General features: G+C 38.2%; 1 protein-coding gene across 2 annotated transcripts; it reads left to right on the plus strand.

The window, feature by feature from the left end:
• Window positions 1-67: 67 nt before the first annotated feature.
• LOC101740741 (tudor domain-containing protein 7) lies at window positions 68-26,234 on the plus strand. Of its 2 annotated transcripts, none has more exons than XM_012693816.4 (20): window positions 68-252; window positions 837-959; window positions 2,511-2,728; window positions 4,829-4,969; window positions 6,456-6,620; window positions 7,489-7,638; window positions 8,014-8,199; window positions 9,880-10,097; window positions 10,491-10,605; window positions 11,277-11,438; window positions 14,584-14,675; window positions 15,587-15,749; window positions 16,762-16,998; window positions 18,339-18,538; window positions 19,490-19,637; window positions 20,035-20,255; window positions 20,513-20,711; window positions 21,335-21,486; window positions 21,810-21,970; window positions 23,494-26,234. In XM_012693816.4, exons 2-20 carry the CDS (start codon window positions 875-877, stop codon window positions 23,721-23,723), a joined length of 3,243 nt encoding a protein of 1,080 aa, XP_012549270.1. In that variant the 5' UTR covers window positions 68-252; window positions 837-874; the 3' UTR covers window positions 23,724-26,234. The 2 variants fall into 2 exon arrangements, with proteins under 2 accessions (XP_012549270.1, XP_021206342.1); XM_021350667.3 differs by having other exon boundaries at window positions 8,017-8,199.
• Window positions 26,235-27,114: the final 880 nt, after the last annotated feature.

Here is a 27,114-nt window from a genome sequence, read left to right on the forward strand (position 1 = left end):
CAGCTGAACCCATGCTCACCCACTTCTAAGAATGCTAAAAAATACTGTATGGGATGTAATCCGTTTGCCTTTCCAATGGACGAACAAAGCCGAACTTAGCCATCTATGCTCGAATCACAATAATTTATTGGGATACCTGCTTCAAACCTGTTGAAATTTTGTACCCAACAAACTTAAATGTTGTAGTTGTTGATGTAAGGGAAATAAACTGATTTGTCTGAGTATTTGTGTCTGCTTATTGGAATAATTTTAGTAAGTAATATCGTAATAAATCATTAAGTATCATAATCACCAAATATCGGAATGAATTAGATCGAAGAAAACGATATTGTAAAAAGAAATAGAAAGTCCTCAAGTTATATGTATGTTAGTGAATTGGTTTCTGTTGCTGATGTTGTACACGTCGCTTACGCGTCACTAGCTGTTTCATGTAACATTTCACAGATTTCAGTACTTTCATGGAATGTTTCATGTTAATAAAAGTTACTTTTATGGTTTTATATTAAATCTGATCATCATTAAATCATTAAACCTATATTTACATTTTCATTTATTAAACGTATTATATTTATTAAGCGTTGTTTATTAAATTGAACAAAATAATAAATCAAAATAAAATGTCGTGTGTAAACTATTATATTTCTTCAAACGAGGCTTTAGGAGGGTTCTTAGCAGTAGGCAGCAGTTTGGCTGTGCCTCTGGCATTACTAATGTCCATAAGCGATGGTGAATACTTACCGTCTGTTAGGCTGTGTTACTCATCTGGCTACAAAGTAATAAAAAAAGTTATTTAAATGATATAAAGATGTATAACATTGTGTAATTTTCTGTTTCAGGGTTGTTTGTATATTTTTATTATTAATGCAGTGACAAAATGGCGGAAAAAGAACAAGTAATTCAAGCCCTACGTGCAACATTACTATCAGTCAAAGGTGCACTAACTCTGAAACAGTGTAATCGTAAGTACCATGATTTTATTTTGAAAGTAAATAATTTACCATTTAAGCAGTTTCCACTTATAAATTTAAAATATCTCAAACTTTCCAGAGAAAATAGGGCTTACAGTTACCATTTGTGAAGTTAAAAGGGGAATAATATATAGCAAAAACAAAAACTATGTTTATTTCTTACAAAATTTGGCTTCAGAAACTGCAATTATTTTCCTATCCACTGAATGCTGATTATATAAAGCTATAGTTTTTAATTATTTATAAAAACAGATTACTGAAATCTGAATATACTTACAATACTGAAGTTAAGGACAACTATCAAGCTTTTATTGTAGCTTTTCTCTATTACTGATTCTGAAGGCAGATGAGCTTACAACCCAACCAATGGTAGAGAAAAATTACAAAATAAGATTGTTAATATGTTTAGTAAATTGTTAATTTTAATTTCATTAAAATGTTTCCTCCTTTCATTGTTTTACAAATAATTAGCAGGACTTGAAATAGAACACATTAGCTGGAAATAATTTCTAATCAAGAGAGTAGCTATTGGTATTTTTAATGTCCATTTTTTTTTAATGTAAAATATTGGTGACAGCATATTATGAGCCTCAGATGCCCTATCCACTATTTTTTGGATGAAGCAGTTATCTCTTTGAAGTTTGAAGTTGACAGTTTAAAGAAAATTACATTGTGATGTTGATAAGCCCTGGTAACCATTATGACAAGTTGGACTGTAAACTTATTTGCCCATAGATAGTATCTGTAAAGCAGATTATTCTCTGTGTGAGTTTTTTAATGTTCTTGATAGCATAAAAGTGAACTCAAATTTGTATTTTGAACTTGTTATGATCATTGTGGTGGAAAGGATAAGACTTCTGGTGTGTTCATATCTACCGATGAACCAGTGTTCAAATCCCGCAGGCAGATACCAATTTTTTTAATGAAATACGTTCTTGTCAAATGTTCACGATTGACTGCCACACAGAAGGAATAACATTGTATAATAAAAATCAAACCCACAAAATTATAATTTGCGTAAATACTGATGGTAGGACGTCTTGTAAGTCCGCGCGGGTCGGTCCCACCACCCTGCCTATTTCTGCCGTGAAGCAGTAATACGTTTTGGTTTGAAGGGTGGGGCAGCGGTTGTAACTATACTTGAGACCTTAGAACTTCTAACTTATCAAGGTGGGTGGCGCATTCACGTTGTGGATGTCCATGGGCTCTAGTAACCACTTAACACGAGGTGGGCTGTGAGCTCGTCCACCCATCTAAGCAAAAAAAAAAAAAATAAAAAAAAGCGGTGCGCCTTTGCTGGTGTTCAAATAAGCGGTAATGCGTTTCGGTGGGTAGAGTTGGAAAGCTGTTTATAATTGAGTCTTGGTTGGTCGTACTCATGTTGCGATACCTATGAGCTATGATAGCCACCTAATACCAAGTAGGCCTGAAGCTCGTTCGACCACGTTATAAATTAAAGAAAATCTCTTCCTTATATGAAAAAGTTCATCAATAAAAATAATTTTTCCTAAATGCAATAAACCCAATTAATTTATATTTCAGGTGATTATAAAGAACTACAAGGAGAATGGATACCATTCAAAAAATTGGGCTATCCGTCATTAGAAAAGCTTTTTTTGGATGTGTCAGGTTTTAAAGTATCCCAAGTTAACGGGGAATGGTATGTAGATGCAATAGCTAGTCAAGAGACCCAACATATTGCTGCTATGGTAGCTCGTCAAAAACCAAGCAAAAAGTCAGGCTCTAAAGTAAATTACTTGGTAAGTCTTACTAGGATTAATTTGATTTTTTTTTAAACATTGGGTTTGAAATTTTAAAAACTAGGATAGAGAATGCTGCTTCATATTTTCCAGGAACTTAAGCTATCTTACATTAAACACTCGGTTTGGGAAATATTCAGGACAGTTGCATGAATATACATACATATAACTAGTCAGGTCATAAGTATTGTCACACAGTAAAAACTTTCTTTTAGAATGCTGGCCACAAAAAAGTTTATTGAATTCGAATTTCGAATTGTTCATGAAAATAAAAATGTATACTTTTAGAATTTTACTAATTTTTAAATATGGAGTGGACGCTTAAAGAAGACCGTGTTGCAGTTATTGCGTTGTATCGTTGCGGTTACGCGCCAATTCAAATTTTTAACATACTGAAAAATTAGAATATAACCAAAAGATTCGTTTATCGTACCATCAAACGATACAATGAAGACTCTAGTGTAGATGACAGGTCAAGAAGTGGTCGCCCTCGGTCTGTTAGGACAACAGCAGTCATAAAAGCTGTAAAGGCGCGAATTCAAAGAAATCCCAAACGTAAGCAGAAACTGTTGGCCCTTCAGATGGGGTTAAGCAGAACCACGGTGAAAAGAGTGTTAAATGAAGACTTAGGGCTTCGGGCATATCGAAGAAAAACAGGAAATCGTTTGAATGCTCGTCTAATGGACCTGAGACTGAAGAGATGCCGCGCTTTGTTGAAGCGGTACGCGGGAAAAAAATATCGGGAAATTCTTTTTTCGGATGAAAAAATTTTTACCGTAGAAGAGAGCTACAACAAACAAAATGATAAGGTGTACGCACACAGTAGTGAAGAAGCGAGCAACCGTATTCCGCGTGTCCAACGAAGTCATTTTCCATCCTCGCTCATGGTATGGTTGGGAGTTTCTTATTGGGGCTTAACAGAGGTACATTTTTGTGAGAAAGGTGTAAAAACGAATGCAGTTGTGTATCAAAATACAGTCCTGACGAACCTTGTGGAACCTGTTTCTCATACCATGTTCAATAACAGGCACTGGGTATTCCAACAAGATTCGGCGCCAGCTCATAGAGCGAATAGCACACAAGACTGGCTGGCAGCGCGTGAAATCGACTTCATCCGGCACGAAGACTGGCCCTCCTCCAGTCCAGATTTGAATCCGTTAGATTACAAGATATGGCAACACTTGGAGGAAAAGGCGTGCTCAAAGCCTCATCCCAATTTGGAGTCACTCAAGACATCCTTGATTAAGGCAGCCGCCGATATTGACATGGACCTCGTTCGTGCTGCGATAGACGACTGGCCGCGTAGATTGAAGGCCTGTATTCAAAATCACGGAGGTCATTTTGAATAAACTTTAGTGTCATAAGAATCTATGTTTTGTTAAGTTCATTTTGGTATATGAATGGTTACATAATGAATAAACTTGTTTCAATTATTTTACATTAAACATGTGACAGAATTTATGACCTGACTAGGTACTACCCGACAAACCTTCAGAACGAGGTACACACAATCAGGCCATAAAAAATAATTGTTTGGACTTTAACTTTGGAACAACAAACGACATCTTCCCGTTCATTTGCATTTTATTTTGTCATTTCAATGACAAGGTTATGTTCAAAGAAATTGTTAGGTACAAAGAAATTCTTCTGTTTGTGTAAGAAAATGATTTGGTCTTGCTTAATCGACCAATGAAATGAAAGAAAACCTATCCTATACCAAATATTTTATTGTTGTTGAGTTGTTGTTGATGAGTACAGTGGTTCTAGTTGATTCTGAACGCCCGCCCAACTACCGTTTATTTAATGGTAGATAATAAATGATGTATCCATTAAGAAAAAAATATCAATATCAGAGCGCACCTGAGAAATATCGAGATAAAACAGAGAGCCGAACTTATGACCTTTCAATTAATTCCTTAGAATAAACCCGAACACCAATAATTATAAAATAAAATTGTTACAACTTCTACATTGTGGAAGTGTTCTATTTCCTGTCACATTACATAACTTTATCAATGAGATTTTCTATAGAACCTGACAATATGTGAAATTGATATTGCAACTAAAAAAAACTTTAATTGAAATTTGAAATATTTTCAGAATCGATTACCAAAAAAGCAAGGAATATGGAGGAAGCCAGCTTCAAATAATACATTAAATTATGGAAGTCAGTATTCCAATCAGTACTATAGAGCAAAAAGTGGAGCACCACTTAATAACAACTCTTACAACAACTACAAGGTAAGTTCAACTAAATCATAAAATTATGTTTTTTATTGCATTAAACAGTAAGGCGAGATCACGGTTCATCTGGTGTGGAGCCGCCGCTGTGACCAGAAATGAAAGTCTTAATTGTATTTCATAACGGTTATCCTATCGTTTAAACCCACTTCGCAGTAGGATTTGGGTGGTAGTGCCTACCCGTGCATGCCACTGTACTGCTTTGCCGCCAGTAGAAACGAGAGGGGAATGCCCATTTCAGGCCCAAAGCGGACAATAGATCAGAGAAAAAATACTTAGTGTATTAATTTTGTCATAAATAAATATGCATTTACTTTCTTCCAAATGAGCGCCACTACAGTTTACAATAAGTAGTTTAAAAAAAGTAACTCTATTGAAAAAACAAGGTTTTTGATTTTTGCGGGAATAATATTGCCAGCATCAAAACCTTTTACGTATTAAGTAAACATTTTAAGTATATAAATAAAACATTTTAAGTATTATCATTAATCAATCGGTTTTAATCGATTATAAGCACATAAAATAACATCAAAGGCATACCCATTGGACTTACTTTAACTTGTAGCTATACTTGAGACCTTAGAACTTATATCTCAAGGTGGGTGGCGCATTTACGTTGTGGATGTCTGTGGGCTCCAGTAACCACTTATCACCAGGTTGGCTGTGAGCTCGTCCACCTATCTAAGCAATGGTACCCACCCGCACGGACTCACAAGAGGTCCAACCACCAGTAAAAACTTGTGCTTACATTCAAAATGGATGTGTTTTTATTTTTCTTCGATTTATCTTACTGGCTTTGTTTTATGGATTTTAACCTCCCTTCAACGACGACTTTGGCTCAGGAGTTAAGGATCACAGCTGCATTCGATTATGGATACCGATCAATAACGTTTCACACTGCGGCTGAAAAACATTGTGTGAATTGTGGTTTTAACCTGACCGAGATTCAAAACCGTGTCTATGCCCTCCTATGCTATTTTTAGATGATTTACTAATTGTGTATGAAGATAAAGAAAATATAGATATTTAAAGAAGTATGTGTGTTTTTTTATACCCTAATAACTACAATTGGATAAAAATACATTAGGTACATCTCTCTTATCATATTTAATAAATTAAACATTAAGAAAAGTTCTTGAAGTATCTCACAATCCGACACATACATATTTTTATATAGAAAATTTACCTCAAAACGAATTTTTACTTTTATTTTTTTTTTTATAATAGTGGCGTCAATTTCAATATATTTTTTAGATATCCAATGCATTTAAGAATTTGAAATAGTCCATTTTTTAGTAATATTTGTTGTCCATCTTGGGCCCAGCACACTATGGAGAGTGGGCATTCCCCTTTACAAATTATACTTAATACCATTATCGTCTTAACTTTGTAATAATTTTGAAAAGACGATTCTATTACATTAGTGTAATATTTTCACAAGCATTAAGGTAAATCAGGACCATTATTTTTTATTAATTTGTTTCAGAATGTCAAACCTAACAACACGCATAAAACGATCGAAACGAAAAATAATAGTACAATTCCGAAACAGCCAACGAAAACAGCAACGACTGAATACTCAGAAAATACCGCAACGAAAAGTTCTGCTCAGCTTCCACAATTACGAAGTCATAGCTCTGTTTCTGAAGAGGTATATCGTCCGACGCAAATATGATATGCACGAACATTGTGTGTGCACCACTACACCACTGTGTCTACAACTTCTCATAATATATGTATGGTTCTATATTTTTAGTTCCCAAGCAGGAACCTACACATATCATATCGTGCGATTGACAGTTCTAGTTTGAAGTAGCCATTGGCTTGGCTGCGCTTTTGTGTAAAATAGGTAACGTTTTTAATTCAAATTTCAATGTGGTTGCAACCACGGTCCCTATTTGGTGTAGAAAAAAATTACAGTCCATTCTAAACTCGTTTTTCATTTCAATAGGCTAAAAATTATAATTCATTAATTACATTATGATTTAATTACTTTGATACTCAGTTTCGTAATTCGATTTATCTTACCTATGTTTGTCCTTCTTTTTGGGATTATATTGGTTTTATCATTATATAATTTGTTTTCTGATCTAAGAATAATACTCTAAGTTATCTAATTAATTAATGTATAATATGTAGATAACAAGATTATTGCCGCAAGACGCCTTAAATCTAAATATTTCATAAAACGCCAACTCGTACGGATCAAAATGCATTGGTAGTACTATAGCACCCGCTAGCTTATTTCGTATATTTTGATAGGCAACAAACACAGTGGATGTCATTTTGATTGAAATACTAACTTGACTTCTCGTGCAAATGATAACGCTATTAATGACCGTTACTGTGAATTATAAATTATAATATTACAGTAATTTTTTAGTAACTAGTTATATGAAAAGCGATGTCGAACGAGGTGTGTGAAATAATAATTCATTCATATACGGATTACAACATAGTGAAACTGTAGACTTACGGGCCTAGTTTCAACAGATGTTTGATGAATCGTTATGTTTCAGCATAAACAATCTGCACGAACAGGCAAAGACATTGAAAATAAAAGTAGCGGAAAAGTTTCTGCGTCACAGAGGCTCTCGAATTTACGAGATCGTCTTAGCACTGTTGATCTGATACCTCTACAATTGCCAGCAGCGAATAATGAAATTGTTGTGAGTATAACAGTAAAAACAATATTGTGTATAGTTTAATATGATTTGTGGACCGTCGGTCTACCGAGCAATCTCACCCGCTTAGTGGACGATCTTCCCTTTGTCGTTATTTCCACAAATGAATTTAGCCCGGTGACGCTGATATTGTAGACAGCGGCTTGGCTCTGCCCCTGGCATTGCTGACGTCCATGAGCGACGGTGACCACTTACCATCAGGTGGACCGTATGCTCGTCTGCCTACAAAGGCAATAAAAAAAAGGTCTCTCTAGACCATCAGCTTAGGTAGGAAAAAAAAAAGAAATAAAAATAACAATATAATAATTTATGCATGTAATAATTTGAAAGTATTGTATGTATTGATTATTATTACTGCAGCAGGACAAAAGTGACCCGGTAACGAATGTGGTGCCGGCCCATAAATTGGAGGCTCCCCCAGACTGTACGTCCTCAGTAGCGAAACTTGAGTGGACATGTAGAAAGCTAGGCCTCCCATCTCCCGTATACAAAGTGCAGAATATTGGACCGAAACGGGGCCCTGCCAGCTACGACAGTACGGTGAAAGTTAGTACTGCTTTTAGAATTGATTGTTTTTATTTTAACTAGTGGTCCCCCGGTTGTCGCAATTCGACTATAATTATTTGAAATTATAAAGGCTTCGTCAAACAGAACGCGTACTTAGCGCTGCGTTTTAACATCGCGCTCTTTTCATGTCACACAAATTGACTAGATGAGCCAAACGCTCCTTGACGCAACGTAACATCAGCCAAATCATAGTGCCTTTCTATAGCAGTTTGAAAATTTAAAAGTATTAAGATGTCGAGTGATTCATATGTGGCATTGTATAAGCATGGGTATTTTGTAACTAATTATATCAATTTTTCGGGCATTATCCAGTATTTTAATACAGATTCACTCGGACGCTAAAATAACATTTGTAAAAAATTACAATGCCTGACGTCAAAGCGTCCTAACGCCGCCACAGGGCGTTGCGTACTTATAGCGCTGGCGCTCTGTTTGACAGTTTATTACCATAGTAGTACAAGCGCTAAAGCCTTGTTCGCACTAGGCGAGTATTTTAGTCGAGTACCGAGTAATTTAGTGGCTAAACTACTCGCTACTGCACAGAAATCGTTCGCATTACGGTCCAGTAGAGTACACAAGTGAGTGGTGATTTGCAATATGAACAGGCTGCAACGCAATAGAGTGAATAAACTGATTAAGCTAATCGTAATGGCTATTTTAGAAGAGGTGGATGAGGAAATTTCTGAGGTTAAGAAAAATAAGTTATGGGTACGAAAATGGATCGATAGAAGAGATAAACTAGGAGCTACTAAATGTCTTCTGAAGGAATTAGCATTGGAAGAGATCCCAAAGAACACTTCGATAATTTGAGAATGTCCGAAAGTTGTGTAAATTTTCTGTTAACAAAAATACACTCTGAAATTCAGCGCAAAGATACCCATTTGAGAAGTGGCACTAATGAACTCTACTAATCAACAGGGTCGGACTTGTTTAGTCAGTGAACCAGTGAGCAAGGACGCGTGGTGGGAGGCGCTACTGGCCCGTTAAAAATAGAACAAAATGGATTGGCTTGACTAAATTATTTACTAACCTACTCGACTAAATTTTTGGTGTTCAGACACATTTAGCTACTAAATTACTCGGTACTCGACTAAAATACTCGCCTAGTCCGAACAAGGCTTAAGTACGCGTTCTGTTTGACAAAGCCTTTAGTTTGGACATTATTATGGTTCTATTGTCAAAGACTATTATACTTTTATAATCACAGATTTCGCCAAGACTACACTATAGACAAACAAGATAAACAATATTAACCTATTCTCAATTTGACCACAGAATATAAGCAATAAGAAAAGTTGGACAATAAACAAATAGTATGCACGCGTGTGTGTGTGTCAAATACATGGTAGTGTGTGTAATGTTTTTTAATGATTTAATGTATTATACATAATTAAAAAAAAAGAAAAAGAAAAAAAAAACATTTAATTCAGACCATCTTAAGTCCTTATGTTTTAAGTAGAGTAATACTTATAACTATGCTAGTAAAATTAAAATTAAAATAACATTCTGCACTCCTTTTCTATATTCTCTATAAGTGTGAGAAATTTCATACTCCTCCGTCCGCGCAATTTTCTTAAAAAGAGGTACAAAGTTTCAGCTTCACATATTAATATATAGATATTTTGTTTAGTTGCATTCATTTATAAAACCATTCGAAAGGTCGGCGCGTCATACGTCGCGATGTCTTATCCGAATTCTTCGCCTTCCGAAGAACTGGCAAAAGAAGTGGCTGCCGTAAAATTACTTGAACTATTGGAAAGCTCTGAAACTGAAGGAGTACCCACTTCGTCACCAACCAAAGCTATGTCATCTCTCGTGGACCTTGTGTCGGAACATGAAGCTGGACTTTGGGCTAGTACTGTACCTTTTCTTTACAGGTAAGAAAAAATGTTGGTTGACATATAGCCTTAAAAAACGTTTTTTTTTAATTACCTTTACGCCTTTTTAAACTCTTACATTTTGATAAAAGTATCGAGTATGTTAGTTCGACTGATGACCGATTTTTACATATTTATTTATCCGTTTTTTCGTTTGAGTATCACGCAAATATCACTGAACCGATGTCTACGAAACTTTAATAGAAGCCTTATTATTAGAGTTCTTTGGACGGACAGTTCGCTTCAACAGCGAATGAAAGAGAAAATACGGAGACATGACAGCAATATAGTTTGTTTCAGAACCGAGTGGCTTCTCGTATACAATCGTTTTATTTATTCTCAATTTATAATTAGTTAAAATAACAGAACATTTAATAAAAGCAATTTTTTCAGAAAAAAATATGGCGAAAATTTGCCTACTGACTGGCAAGATCTTGTGGAAAATTGTCCTTTCATCGTGATAGATAGGGTTGCTAACGGACTCTCAGTTCTTCTTCTCGCCAAAGAGGTATGTTTAAATGTAAAATGTTTTACATATATTTATGGTTTTCATTTAAGATTTAAACTAAGTTAGCCTAGAGTTCATGTCAATAAAAAGCAATGAGAGAAGAGGTTGCTAATTTTAGCAATGTCTATTTAATCTTTCACCAGACTAACAAATATACTTTATGTCTAAACATTGGTAAAGACATTCACATTGTGATTTCCATGGGCTCCAGCGGAGAGAGAGAAAGCTGTTAGAAAATATTTTGTTGCAATTAACCATTTTATTGGCAATATATAGCAAATAGTTTTCAGATGGATTTTCCAATAGTTTTATTTTTGATTGCTTTAGTGGCATAACGAACTCATGGCCCACCTGGTGATGAGTATGCCTTATAAAACGGGCAGTACGGTGCTACCTATTTAGGCGAGCTCATAATACTGATGGTTATAGCATCAGTAAAACTAGTGTCATGGATTACCAACAACCGAGAACTCACCTCATGTAAAGATATATTATTATATTATTTATTACATATATTAAATATTTTATACATACATTTTACATTGACTGTATTCTTATAATTTGAAGTCTGTCTATTTTTATCCGGTAACAAGGCATTAAACCTATTTGACGAATCCATTACATGCTCTTTTTATGTGTATTTTATATTCAGTATAGTTTTTCAAACACAGGGGTCATTACCATTGCCCGTGGACACGAGTGTGTTCGATGAAGCCATCGAAAGTGACCTGCCTCCGTTACAATTTCCTGAGGACGATTTTTGGAACGTTTTCATCACGGTCGCTAATTCTACGTTAGAAATTTGGTTACGAATAATAGGACCTCAATATAGTGTAAGTGGACTTTAAACAAACACTAACATATGTATGTAAATTTTGTATAAACTATAAATGTTTTGGACCTGTAGGAAGTATAGGACAAAGGGAATCTTCCTTCCACCGAGCGGGTGATATTGTTTGGAAGACCGAGAGTCCAAATGTTGTTTGTTCGGAACTTTAGACATATATATAAAAGTTTATCTTGAAAATGTCGTAAGCGAGATTCAGGCATCTGTCAAATATCTTCTGTTCTGTGATGGCTACCGCCACAGGCTAAATAAAATCTTAGAGCGTGTGCTCCAATTAACAAACAAATTAGCGACGAACCATTCTCTTAACGGGATATCGAGCGGTCGGGCCACAATAACTGCCTATAATTTGCATCAATTCAATTAATATGTCAATCAAAAATAGGTGATGCGATAGAGCTTGAATGTTGACAGATGTTGACAGATGAATGCTGACAATTGACAGATGGTTGTATCCACCATTTAATAGAAAGTGGAAAACGAATACGGCACTAATTTTGATAGAAATGACGCGCGAATCGATTTCAAAAAGTCTTTTTTTTATTGCGTAGATGGGTGGACGAGCTCACAGTCCACCTGGTGTTAAGTGGTTGGTTACTGGAGCCCATAGACATATACAACCTAAATGCGCCACCCACCTTGAGACATGAGATCTAAGATCTCAGTATAGTAACAACGACTGCCCCGCCCTTCCATCCAAAACGCATTACTGCTTCACGGCAGAAATAGGCAGGGTGGTGGTACCTACCCGTGCGGACTCACAAGAGGTCCTACCCCCAGTAAACCATCATTGAAGAAGATATTAATCAATACTTTCCCAGCAGGCGTGCGTGATAGAGCGATAATTTCCATTCCATTGACGCACTAGAGCAGCGGTCGGAGAACTTTTTTAATTATTATCCCAAAATATTTTTGTGTAAGTTGATATTACCCCATGGCAAAGAACAAAAAAAAACGAAATCGCTTCTTTTTAGCATCTTTCTAATTATAGCCCCCATGATAATTTTGAAAAGAAAACAAAACTAAAATTTTTATTTAAACATCATTTATTCAATATTTATTAATTAATGTGTTCTATCTCATTCTCTCGCCGGCTGAATCCTGTACATGTATGTGTTTGTGTCTCTATGGACTTATTTTTTCGTTTCGTTTCATTTCGTTTCATCGAGTTTGAAATCACAAAGATTCTAAAGAAGTTTCACTTCAATATATACTTTTTACTCACAAAAGTTTCATTTTTACCCCCTAAAATTTCATTATACCCCATTTGAGGTAATTTACCCCGGTTCCCCGACCGCTGCACTAGAGGGACATATACAGTCATGGTCAACTAATTAGGGACATTCAAGATAGTGAAGGGCTATAACCGGTTATGTACATTTAAATATAAAACCCTATTGATTTCTCAGCACTTTTCTATTTGTATAATGTGGTCCGATTATTATGCTATAAATGGCTGTAAATAAAAGATTTAATAAATAGAAAAAGTATTTAATATCAAAGATTAAACATGTATTAAATATTAAGGTACAATTCTGTAGTGGACATTTAATTAAGGACAGTAAAGTATAATGAAAAATACAGTTACACAAAACTTATAATCTTCAGTGTTATAATATCTTTAACAGCTCCATTTTATTACGTGTAAAATCAGTACCCAGTAGCAAAACCTTTGTTAGTAATTACCGCTTGACACCGATGTGGTATAGACATTATCAGTTTCTGACATGTTTCGACAGGAATGTTTGCCCATGCCTCACAAAAAGCTTCATGAAGTTCATCCGAATTTGTATTACGATAAGTGGCAACTTTTTTCTTTATTTCGTGCCAAAGGTGCTCAATTGGGTTGAGGTCCGGGCTATTTGCTAGCCAATCTAGCACCGATACAAACTGACTGGTAAGAAACGACTTGACTGAATGGGCGGTATGTTTCGGGTCGTTATCCTGATGAAACGTCCATATAATAGGGAGATGCTCCTCAGCATAGGGAAGCATAGTTTCTTCCAATATCGTCTTGTATTGATGTTGGTCTAAGTTACCCTGAACTTTCCTCACAGGTCCCACTCCACGTCCAGAAAATGAACCCCATATTTTAATGTTTCCACCGCCATGTTTCACCTGTTTTTTTGTGAATCTTGGATTCATTTCCGCTTTTACAGGACGCCGTACATATTGCCTTCCATCTGAAGAAATCAAATTAACCTTGGTCTCGTCAGAGAAAAGTACATGTTGCCATTGGGCGTAGGTCCAATGTCCATATTTACGTGCAAATGCCAAACGAGCATTTCTATGTTCTTTCTTCAACAACGGTACTTTGCGAGCCACTCTTCCGAACAACCATGCTTCTACCAAGCGTCGTCGAACGGTTCTCGCAGATACACCGGCTCTTTTGTTTGCCCCAAACACTTCGTGTTTAATTAAAATAGAGCCTAGAAACGGATCTTTCTTAGCTAACCTGGTTATCATTCTATCTTCTTGCGGAGTCGTTTTTCTCGATCTTTTTGTTCTGGATACATTTAAAGCTGTGTTATAGCGCTTGAAATGTTGCACTGCATTGCATACCATAGTTTTTGAACAATTTAAATGTTGTGCTATCCTTCGGTATGACCAACCACGCTCGACAAACTTCATGATAATTTTTCGTAGTGTTGGATCGCAACTTTTATTTTTGCCCATTTTTCTTCAAAATAATTCTCAAAACTTAAAATAAAAAATCTGGATTGCCGCCAAAACGACCACTAAACAATAAGAAAAGAAACAAAAAAGTATTAAAATTCCAATTATGAAATTAGAACGCAATACCTCAGTGTCCCTAATTAAATGGCCAGCCAGCATTCTTTGAACCAATAGCACTATGATATTGTATCAGCTATACTGTAAAGAGGTTTAATGTTTAAGAAGTTGTTATTGTTTGTATAATCGCGCACATAAATGACTAATTACACTTACATGTAAAAGATATGGAATATTGCTAAGCCTCGTTGGAAAATAAAAAAAATATTCACAATTTGGCTTAACTAGAGATTGTCCCTAATTAGTTGACCACGACTGTATATGAATAGGAATTTGTAGAATGATCAAACATAATCACAGAGAACGGAAGAAAAATTAATAATATCACTTCTTCATAGGATGCTTTTGAAACACTCCTAGCAGATATGGCAAAATACTACGATAGCTCTGGCACTGCAGTTGACAAATCTATGATTATAAGAGACGCCTGGTAAGAATAATTCTATTTAAATTAAAATTGGTTAAATTTCTTATTTCCATAATATAATAAATACAAGTTATTAAATTATTAGCTATAGTAGCATTATTTTGTCGGTGCAGTTTGGGTCATAAATCATAGACCGGCTAGGGCGGTGAGCATGTTGCGCTGGCGCAACGTCATTATCCATAAAAACAAATGAGTCATCGAAGGCAGGTACACGGCGGCGGGGCGGTATACGAAGGGTGGTGAGACATTGTTATGTTATGAGTAGTTTATTGTACTTACTTGCAAATTATAGTACATACGTCGAAGAGAAATTCGTTTTTATGCATTCGCTCTGTATTTCTTTAGTGGCACAATGGCTACTCCTTTTTTTGTACCAAAACGGCAGAATTTATTCAAAATAATATTTGCACGTGTTGTTATCAACAATGTGTTAAAAATTTTCACTGAAATGAAAATAGATCCCGAAAAGTTACAAAGTGTTAATTTCTGCCGTTCTCGTTAACTTGTTGCGGTGATATGTGGTGTAAGTGTTCGATTAATGATTTTTACTTTCATTTTTATCACTAACTTACAAAATGACAAAACTAAATACACTATCAATAACGCTTATCGATAACGATAATCGAAAACAATAATGCGCATCACTATGCCCGTCTATAAGGCTCGTGAGTGGAAGAGAGAGCGAAATATTCTCTTCACCGCTCCTATTATTTATGACCCAAACTGCACGGACAAAATAATTCTACTATAGATCCGTCATTTGTGCGTTCACGATTCCTTAAGATGATTTCAAACTTGTAAGTATAGAGAGAAGCACAGCACGCTCAGTTACTACGCCCATATTTAATTTGTACCTTCCATGAAGATGACAACCGAAATGAGAATATGTATGGTTAATTTTGACGTTATTGCAGGTATGCGGTCAATTTGGACGACGGCGGCTGGCAACGAGCCAAAATAATGGACTTCGATGAAGAAACAGCCTCCGTATTTTTAGGAGACCACGGAGACGACGACGTCGTGGCTTTAAATAAAATTAGAATTCTAGATTCTAAATTCAGGAAATTACCCCCGCAGGTATTTGATATATTATAACGATAGAAATAATGATTTAGTTAATTGTTGTCGAATGGAAATATAAACGATCTAATAGTCATTGAAAATGCAGTCGGAATTTACAACCGACAACCATGAGATAATGATAGGTTACAGAAATCATTCAGAAAATTGTAGACACTTGAACTGTATAGTTCACGTTGAGATAGTACGCGTGCCGGTAGACGTCAGAGTCTTACAATCAACTTGTATTTTAAATTTGTTTAAGAATTCAGTATTTTAGACGACGACGTCACTAGCGTAACCTGTGTCTGTGTAACGGAATCTCTGAATGTAATTTTCACTAACCTTAGAAATCCCATTAAGTTGAAATTTTGAACATGGCCAAGGGCTGATGATAATAGAATAATTATGTTACTTTGGTCTGATGTCCTGCCCAATATCATCAGGATAGTAATGTTGATCATTTTATTTTTGGCTCGCTATTTAAATGTACTGTTTTAGTTTTAAAATAACATTGACTTTTGTAGGATTATAATGCGTTCAGAATCAGTATACCGTAGATAACACCACAGTGCATTCGAGGTTTGTCGGGTAGTATATGTATGTATATTCATGCAACTGTCCAGAATATTTCCCAAACCGAGTGTTTAATGTAAGATAGCTGTTCCTGCAAAATATGTAGCAGCATCCTCTATCCTAGTTTTCAAAATTTCAAACCCAATCTTTAAAAAAAAACATCAAATTAATCCTAGTGAGACTTACCAAGTAATTTACTTTGGAGCCTGACTTTTTCCTTGGTTTTTGACGAGCTACCATAGCAGCAATATGTTGGGTCTCTTGACTAGCTATTGCATCTATATACCATTCCCCGTTAACTTGGGATACTTTAAAACCTGACACATCCAAAAAAAAGCTTTTTTAATGAAGGATAGCCAATTTTTTTAATGGTATCCATTCTCCTTGTAGTTCTTTATAATCACCTGAAATGTTAATTACGAGAGTGTAATATGTAAGAGTTTCGTGAGGGCAGGCGATCCTTTGCCGACTGGAAGGCGTGGAGGAGCTGGCGGCGAGCGCGGCGGCGGCGGAGCTGGTGCGGCGCCGACTGCCCGGGGAGGTGCTCGTGGCGGCGCCCGGCGCCCGCACCGACCCCACCGACCCCTCCATCGCGCTCGTGCTCTACGACACCTCCACGCAGCGCGACCTCAACCTCAACAAGGAGATCGTGCACGACTTCTGCATTTCCGGCGCCTTTTCAATCACGCAGGTGAGCTTGTGCGCCGCGCGGCACTCGCTTTCACATTAGATCTAGGTGGTCTCGCTATTTGAATATTGTATAGTTAAGACCAATTTTCTCTAGGATTATAATACAAGATATAGCACAAGAAAGGCCGCGGTATGCGAGGAATGGTGACGCGGTCTGGTGAAGCGCACCTCCACCCGAACTGATGACCACGACCACTCTACCAAGAGTGCGTACGACTGAGAAGAATAATACAAAATTTTCCATCATATGCTTTAAATTTCATTCCTTCATTGTTTTGTGTCAGTAGAGTAAGACTTTTCTTCTTTGAAACCTTAAGGAAATTTTAATCTTTTTTTCCGGTAAATAAGCAAGCAACCGCAAATATGCACACGATATAAATATATATAATAAAAGAGCAGTTAAGTACGTTTTGTATGTACATTATTTATTGTATGCCATTGGATAAATTTTCCATAAGACAAAGTTATAAGTAATTAAAAAAAATATATAGGAAGAAAAAAGCTTACCAACGAAATGGAATGTCTGGATTTTAAAATTGCAAGATATGAAAAACTTTCGCAAGTGAATATGTCACAAAACAACAAGTTTATGTGGTCATGTGGAGAAAGTAGTTCATTGAACTGAAACGCTTGGTACAGATGTTGTTGTTTTTATGCAACATTTGCTATCTTATTGATTGATCTTATAGTTACACTACTTTGTACTACTCGATGAATATGTCTGTATTAAAAATATTATTTATATCCCTCTAATGCAAGTGTGCTGTTAGTAAAATATAAACGACTCGTCACGTTTTGCACGGCGTGCGCATCTCGCATCTTTTTTATTCTTTTTTATTTATTGTTGCACAAAACAAATTACAGTAATTACAGTACATATTAGCTAAATCGTACAAGTAGTACCTAGATCTAATCTGGATTGCAATCTAAATAGTATGTGCACTCAGCAAAACCATATTAATGTGCATAGATTTGGCTATTGAAAACACAATTGTGTTTAGAGCAATTCTAAACATGAAGTTTGTATGACTGTTTTTCGAATTTTGAAACAGAATAATAATTTTGGCAACACAGTCATTGTAAGTCAATCAAAGTTCAGGTCGTACGTACACGTGTTGTAACTACATTAAAATACTTAAAATAAAAATAACCTTCTCTCTGAATATATCTAATTATTGAAGCGACCAGGACAAATTACAGTCCACGCTCTACACAAATTAAAATTACAAATATTGATAACTAGCCATTGTTAAATAGGATATCCTTCACACATCTGACAAATCCCCTGAGTCTAGGTTGAAAGATCTTCCGTCTGACGCGCGAATGACGTTTTACCCGCAGAAGCCGTGCGAGGTGGAGGTGAAGTGCGTGACGGAGGAGGGGCGCGTGTGGGTGTCGGCGGCGGGCGGCGCGGACACGGTGCGGGCCGCGCTGGCGCTGCTCACGGCGGGCCCGTACCGCCGCCAGCTGCCCGCCGCGCCCTTCGCGCCCTCGCCCAACGCCGCCACGCTCTACATCGTGCGCACGCTCGCCGGCGACTGGTATGTCGACCTCTACATTTTCATACTTCTGATTTTCGTGTTTAGTCGTCTTGGGTTGTAATTAGAGATGAAACGGATAGTGGTTTGGCCGGATACCGGATACCGAATATTTGGCAAGCTGCGAGGCCGGAGCGCCGGATATTCGGTCCTTTCGGAAATATTCGTGCGAGTTCGGGTGTTGTCGCACGTGAGCGGAGATCGCGACGACTCGGGGGCGTTCAAGTGCTCGCGCGTGTCTGTTTGTTTTTGTTTATGCGTGTCGTTGTGGTTTTGAATGAAAGAAGATGAAACTGGATCTAACTTCACACGTGAAGCTCATGACACTTTTTGGGACTGTTTCAATGAAATGGCAAAGGATAATAGTTGTGATTTTCGCGATCAAGAAAAACAAATACAAATACTGAATTACTATAGTTGCCGGATATCCGTTTCATCTCTAGTTGTAATATAATGTCTTTGCAAACACAAAAGGACATAAAGAAAGTTTTTATTTAAGACGAACACAAAATATAGAAAGAAGGAGAAAGTAACAAGAAATATATGATAGTCCAAGCAAAACAAGCAGGTACATAAAACAAAAAGCAATAATTTGAAAAGGCGTAGCACAGGTAGGTGTATAATACGGGATGCGCGCTCGCAAGTCATATTTCGACTGGTGGTGGTGGATCGGTAAAAATGCGACGACCGGTTCGTCTATGCACCGATGTACTAGCGAAATATTATCGCCGCTGCTGTACTGCAGTTATCGCCTGACTTTGCTTGTGAATTATTATTTTTTAGTGTAAGTAAGGTTTTGTATGATTGTGTGATAAATGAATGTGTTGATATAAAATAAAGTATGTATGTATTGTTGTGTAGTGTAATTATAATAAAATAAAAAAAATACATGTGAGTCACCCACACGTGCAACTGAACGACTTATTAATCGTATGCATGTTGTTATACCACCAGGGTTCGCTGCACTATTATAAGCGGCCTGGACGGCGAGGGCACAGTGCGAACGCAACTCGTCGACAGCGGCCTTATCCTGCGGGCTCCCCTGTCATCGTTGGTTCCCTTGCAGACCTTTTCGCCGGCTCTCAACGCCTACCCATTTCAGGTAGAAGCGAAGATGTCAATTATATTGATGTACATAAACACCCTCACAATATCTCCCCTTAATGCTCTTTTTTAGCATCAGTTTAAAAATAAAGCTGTCGCTTTACTGTGTGTCCTTTTTAAGTTCATTTCATAAAGTGAGCATTGCACATAAAACTAATAGGTGATAAAATAAAACAATGGAAACATCTAGTCTGTTACGCGCCGGTCCGCAAAGCTATTATTTCTCTTGCATATGGTGTTGCCCTTTACTATAAAAAACATTAAAAAGAGGCTAAGATCGACTCTTATCGTGATATCGAATGAATAACTGGATTGTTTTTAACAACAGTTACTTGTCTAAGAATCGTACTGAAAAACCTAGATTGTTTAGTTAAGTTTGCGCGCGATGTTGGCAGGCGATGTTGGTCCGCCTGGGCCACGCCGAGCGCGCGGCGGCCGCCATGGTGAGCCGGCTGCGCGAGCTGGTGCTGGACCAGCGCGTGCTGTGCCGAGCGCTCCCCGGCACGGGCGCCGCGTCGTCCGCGCCGCACGTCGAACTGTTCGTCCGCACGGAGCCGCAGAATATGCTCGCCTCCGTCAACAACGACATCTTTATGGAGCACGAGTACCTAAACCAGTCAGTGGTCACGATTTCTAAAATCTAAAAAAAATATCGAATTACAAAAAAAAACTAATATTAGAAAAAAGACATGCCCGCTGAGTTTCTTGATAGTTCTTCTCAGGACGGAGGCTAGTTTTTGTGAATTGGCGGTAGTTCTTTTTGACGTTCAACAAGTATGTACTTTCATTTATGTTGAATAAAAAAAAAGTTGCTCGGGCGGCTTGATTCGACTTCTTGGCATTGTTGGCTTTAAATATTGAAACGACCAACAGGGACAAGGTGAAAGAGCAGAAGAAGGACACCCCGAATCCCGTAGAGGCGTTAAATAAAAAGAAGGAGCGCTTATACCGGACCGCTAGTGGTGCGGACGAGCGGCCGGAGCGCGCCGCCCTGCCGCCCCCCACCCTGCCCTCCCCCGGACAGTGCTTTGACGTCTACGTGGCGATGGCCGCCAATCCCTGGAATTTTGTGGTAACTATTTTTATTTAATCCTTGCTCTGACCCATTCAGACATTTACAGTATTTTTGGTTTTAACAACTATACTACTATTCTACATATTTTAGCGATTTCTTCGGTTCGATTTTCGCTGGTCGTAGATATAATCAGAAGAAATACGACGGATCATCGAAAACTGTAAAGTATTCGAAATATCGGAAGTAACACAATGACAATAGAAAGCGCGAGCTTCTGTTTGAGATGACTATTATGAACGGAGTGGAGAAACTTAATTTAAGTTCAATTAAAAACATCGAACCGTTGATGCTAATACCAAAAAACGCACCTTTAATTACAAAGATAAATGTCTCATATTAAGTAATAGTATGTATTAAATGTATTAAAATTTCGATTAAACCAAATAGCATTTCACTCCTCGATATGTACTATAAAATATATGTTTCATTAATTATTCCTTGCCAAGTAACAGTGATAAAAAAATGCTTTTACTAATTAAAGTAGGAAATATTTTTGTTGTAGGTATTTTGTTACGTACCGTAACGTGAGTCGCGTTCACGAACAGCTTTCTTCAAACGCCCAAGAGGCCTGGTCTTTATTGCATTATAATCTTTTGCTCATTTGTGAACGATGTGTTCAGGTTCAACCGAACAGTACGAGACACATGCTACAAACTATGATGTCTTCATTGCAAATTGAATGTCCGAAGCTATCGCAGACAGACGCGCCCCTTAAACCGGCCAATGGGGAGCTGTACACGGTGTATTATGCAAAAGATTTATCGTGGTACAGGTAATAACTTGGCATTTAACTTTTTATTACTAACTAGCGACCCGCCCTCGCTTCGCTTCGGAAACATTAAAACACACATGAAACAAAAAAATAAATAAAAAAAAAAAAAAAGTAGCCTATGTTCATCAGGTACAATGTCGGCTTCTAATGGAAAAAGAATTTTTCAAATCGGTCCAGTAGTTTCGGAGCCTATTCGAAACAAACAAACAAACAAATCTTTCCTCTTTATAATATTAGTATAGACAAAATATTTATTTGTTGTCTTTGCACTGAATTGTTTGTATTTTATTTTAGTAATATAACATAATTATTTCAACATTCAGAGTGACAGTGGCGGGATCTGTGTCGTCGGAGATAGTGTCAGTGTATTTTTGCGACTACGGTGACCTGGCGCTATTCGAAATCCAAGCGCTGCGTCCGGTGCCTCCTACCGTGCCGCTAGCCCGCACGCTGCCCCCGCAGGCCATCAAGGCGCGTCTCTACGGTGAGTCGCACACACGCCCACACTACACACCGCACGTCCCGCGCCGCTAGCCCGCACGCTGCCCCCGCAGGCCATCAAGGCGCGTCTCTACGGTGAGTCGCACACACGCCCACACTACACACCGCACGTCCCGCGCCGCTAGCCCGCACGCTGCCCCCGCAGGCCATCAAGGCGCGTCTCTACGGTGAGTCGCACACACGCCCACACTACACACCGCACGTCCCGCGCCGCTAGCCCGCACGCTGCCCCCGCAGGCCATCAAGGCGCGTCTCTACGGTGAGTCGCACACACGCCCACACTACACACCGCACGTCCCGCGCCGCTAGCCCGCACGCTGCCCCCGCAGGCCATCAAGGCGCGTCTCTACGGTGAGTCGCACACACGCCCACACTACACACCGCACGTCCCGCGCCGCTAGCCCGCACGCTGCCCCCGCAGGCCATCAAGGCGCGTCTCTACGGTGAGTCGCACCCACGCCCACACTACACACCGCACGTCCCGCGCCGCTAGCCCGCACGCTGCCCCCGCAGGCCATCAAGGCGCGTCTCTACGGTGAGTCGCACACACGCCCACACTACACACCGCACGTCCCGCGCCGCTAGCCCGCACGCTGCCCCCGCAGGCCATCAAGGCGCGTCTCTACGGTGAGTCGCACACACGCCCACACTACACACCGCACGTCCCGCGCCGCTAGCCCGCACGCTGCCCCCGCAGGCCATCAAGGCGCGTCTCTACGGTGAGTCGCACACACGCCCACACTACACACCGCACGTCCCGCGCCGCTAGCCCGCACGCTGCCCCCGCAGGCCATCAAGGCGCGTCTCTACGGTGAGTCGCACACACGCCCACACTACACACCGCACGTCCCGCGCCGCTAGCCCGCACGCTGCCCCCGCAGGCCATCAAGGCGCGTCTCTACGGTGAGTCGCACCCACGCCCACACTACACACCGCACGTCCCGCGCCGCTAGCCCGCACGCTGCCCCCGCAGGCCATCAAGGCGCGTCTCTACGGTGAGTCGCACACACGCCCACACTACACACCGCACGTCCCGCGCCGCTAGCCCGCACGCTGCCCCCGCAGGCCATCAAGGCGCGTCTCTACGGTGAGTCGCACCCACGCCCACACTACACACCGCACGTCCCGCGCCGCTAGCCCGCACGCTGCCCCCGCAGGCCATCAAGGCGCGTCTCTACGGTGAGTCGCACCCACGCCCACACTACACACCGCACGTCCCGCGCCGCTAGCCCGCACGCTGCCCCCGCAGGCCATCAAGGCGCGTCTCTACGGTGAGTCGCACACACGCCCACACTACACACCGCACGTCCCGCGCCGCTAGCCCGCACGCTGCCCCCGCAGGCCATCAAGGCGCGTCTCTACGGTGAGTCGCACACACGCCCACACTACACACCGCACGTCCCGCGCCGCTAGCCCGCACGCTGCCCCCGTGTGAGTCACCCTCTCTCTCTCTAAGATCAACCTTTATTGATCTATTTAATTAACAACTAATTATTATGTTTTCAGACGTATTGCCACTACACCAAGACTGGGCAGTAGAAGATTGCATTAGATTTCAGGAACTGTGCGTAGATCAGCAATACGTAGGTATCTGCAAAGATGTAGGCAAAGATCCATTAAACACAAACGAGCCCTTGTTAACTTTAGAACTTATTGATACGTCCACCGATGAGGATGTTTATTTAAACAAACAATTAGTGTCCGAAGGAAGGGCTAGACTGGCGTCAGCAACCTAGTTGTGAATGTTCCTAGTGCTAATAACATTATTAACCGAAAATTTCAGAATGTAACTTTCAGTCAATTGCATGATTTGAACGTACTTAACAAATATTAAAAACAAACTTTCTTTTGCACAAAAATTATATTAAAATAACCATAGTTTTGCACAATTCATCAATCCTGTTACATTCTGTTATAAAAATGGTTGTTGTGTTGTTTATTGCTGTTGTGTTTTATATAAACGAAAGACTTTGTGATATAATCTGATATTTAATATTTTTTAATAATTTTGTACATGACATTGATCTTTATTTAAAACGAGACAATTGCATTCATGCTGTACTGAGTTAACAACATTATAAATAATTTAATTTTGTCGACCCCAAAATTTCAATATTGTACTCGTAGTCTAGAACAGACGTAAAGGCGATATATCAAGATTGTTTTTGCTCAAATATAAAATGTGGATACAGATGAATCTGATGTCGAAATTGAATACAATATTTTCAACAGATTTTATCGTAGATGTAGATATATTTGTTACATTCGTTTGATTACATTCCGTGATTAAGATAATGCCATTAATAATGAAGTATCATCTCGGTTGGTATTTTTTAACTACGATAAAACTGTTTAGAGAATTGTATTAACTGCCTTTTATATAAGCAATACTTAGTTGTAGGGATTTTCAATTGAGAGCATTTTTGTTATATGTTACCAAAAACTGCTGATAAAGTGGGATTAAAAATATTATCTATCTTAATCGTCAAATTTTAATCAAAACATAATTTTTCAGTACTTTTAATATTATAGCTACATATAAGGCAACATACCCGCCCATAATAACCATTAATTACTTGGTTTTTTTTTTTGTGAAATATTTATCATAAACAATATCTTGTCGGACTTCTTCCAAAAAAGGTAAACGGGTACCTTTTTTGAAAGATGACGTCTGTTAATGATTTTCATAAGTCAAAGATTATAAGCGAGTTATTAAAGTAGAAAACAAACTGTTATAAGTACTGGCACGGATCTTGGGTGAAAGTGAAGGTCGATTGGCGCATCGTGCCTCCATCGAAATAAATTGTTAACTATCTATTTAATTATAATTTTTTTGGAGATCGTTTTACTAACTTTGTTTGTAAATAATTTTTGACGAAAATAACGTCGACCTTAGGATTTCAAACAGCATTCAAAATATTTTGTTTAAAATAAAGTTAATTACTTAAAATTAACCTGATGAATAATAACTCTAAACTCGTTATCATTGTACGAAAAGGTTGATTGATACTCATTATTGAGTAACATGTAGTGGATAGTTGGATAGGTTTCGGCCGAGTTAAGTGATGATCTAATCAAGCATCCTTATCCAAAGCACAATTTCTTAACCCTTGCGTCATACCTTATTGCTATAGAAATGTAAAAATGGGTTCTGTGCAGATGAATTCGATGTTCAAGATCCGGGCTGTTCCTTATAAATATGTGGTCAGTCCGAGCATATTTAATGGGGTTAACAATTGATAATGTGGCACATATCTTGTTCCCTAAAACATTATGATTTAAATATTAAAAAAATATATAAAACGTATGCCATAATTATAACTGATTTAAAGATTAAAAGGATGAGCTATAAACAAGGGCCATAACAGTTCAGATTTCACTTGCCAACCCCATTAGATTTCTTTAAGAGGAAGCGCGGGTGCCGAAAAATTTTAATAAGATTAAAATATTTACATATCGTCGTTGTCAAACGAAAATCTGCTATGTGCAGTTTTTGACCTTTTCGAATAGTTCACAGCCCTATCTACCGTATAAAAAAAACTGTTATATGTGTATGTATTGTCTATAGGTAGCTTTAATATTTATCTATAGCTTTCATTTGATATAGTTCTTAAAAATTTACTTTCATATAAAATTTTATAAGAAAATGTGTTTACTCGTTAATTCAAAATAGAGTTTTTGCACATAGCAGATTTTGGTTTGACAGTTACGATATATTACTTTCATTGACCGCGAATAGAGCAACTACAGCTCAGACTGAAAATATCTATGCACGACGTGTGATATTTATTCTACAGTTCCCTCCTCTAAAATTGTTACAATATGATATTTTTTCAAAAAATATTTTGTTTACTGGGTGTTTTACTTATGTGTAGTTTAACTGGAAAAACTTGCGGATATCTGGAATGGGTCATGAGTGTTAGAAATATAGAGAATATGATATATTATATAATATTGGATTTTGTGTCATAATAAGGGAGGGAGCTGGGAATACGTTTGTATGGACTAAACAAAACCCCGTTTTCTTTTAAAACTGCTGACGGCCTCTACCTTTGTGCAAAAAGATTGTTTAATTTGAAATTTCAATCATTCCAACATGCACATTATCTTTAACAAAATATGTGTTGATATGCTAGATCTTCTAAGTTACTAAGATGCTATTAAGTTAGTGGATATATACATACATCTGAATAGGCTGTTTCAATCGTTTATTTATAAAAAGCTGAAAAATAAAGTATACTCCTGCACTTTTAGACGTTTTAGTACTTTTATTATTGAAAAACTAATACACACAAGCTCACGATCCCCCTTTTATTGCTATAAATGAACAAACTACACACCTTTCGGCCTAATACATTTTAAGTGGTCATCAAAGCCTATAGACGGTAACATATATGTATATCGCTACTCACCTCATTACATGAGGTCAGTTTCAATTGGATAGGGGTTAAAGTTAGAAATTGCAGTTTTATTGTAATAGGTATTTCGAATTGACATAGAACCTTAATGGTTTGAGATTTACCTTGAGGTTCTTATTTAAAAAAATATGCAACTTTCGACTATCGACTTTCAGACTTTTTTATATATTCAGCTATAGTAGAATTAAGCGCCTTATTCACGTTCCATCGTGCTGTACGTCCCGCCAAGGCCATGCACGATGCACGATGCATTTAGCGCTTTATTCACGATCCATCACGGCTGTACGTCAGCTCAAGGCCGCGGTGCTGGATGTATCAAGCGCGAACAGAATAAATCGAACGAATTAAATGAGAGGGTTTTAATTTATTTAAAATGCCAGCTGTTTTATCGAAACGCCAAAAATGGGAGTCCTTCTGATGTTGTCAGCAGCAGCAGAAGAGAGGCAAAAAATAGCAAGAGGTTTTGGATGATTTTTTTAACGTGCAGAGTATACTCAAATAATTAATATTATTTTTTACGCACGCTATCTTGCAGCTTTCCCTAAACTGGGCCTAAAAAATTGTAATACGTTTATTATTTTTTGTTTATTCATATAGTCTGCGCTTGAGACATTCCACAAACATGTGGAACTTATATCTTTCAATAAATCTTAAAAGTGTTTCACGATCCATTTTGACGTGCAGTCTCCTCTCGAAGCAAGTTCTAAAT

Source organism: Bombyx mori, chromosome 5 (assembly GCF_030269925.1).
Source record: "Bombyx mori chromosome 5, ASM3026992v2".
In the NCBI taxonomy this organism is placed as follows: domain Eukaryota; kingdom Metazoa; phylum Arthropoda; class Insecta; order Lepidoptera; family Bombycidae; genus Bombyx; species Bombyx mori.

What these genes read in the sequence shown, in the direction of transcription:
- LOC101740741 (XM_012693816.4), top strand. Translation starts at nt 875, where the DNA reads ATGGCGGAAAAAGAACAAGTAATTCAAGCCCTACGTGCAACATTACTA. An exon ending in CAGCGAATAATGAAATTGTT is followed by an intron (nt 7,639 to 8,013) that starts GTGAGTATAACA and finishes TTATTACTGCAG; the next exon opens with CAGGACAAAAGTGACCCGGT. An exon ending in CGCACGCTCGCCGGCGACTG is followed by an intron (nt 18,539 to 19,489) that starts GTATGTCGACCT and finishes TTATACCACCAG; the next exon opens with GGTTCGCTGCACTATTATAA.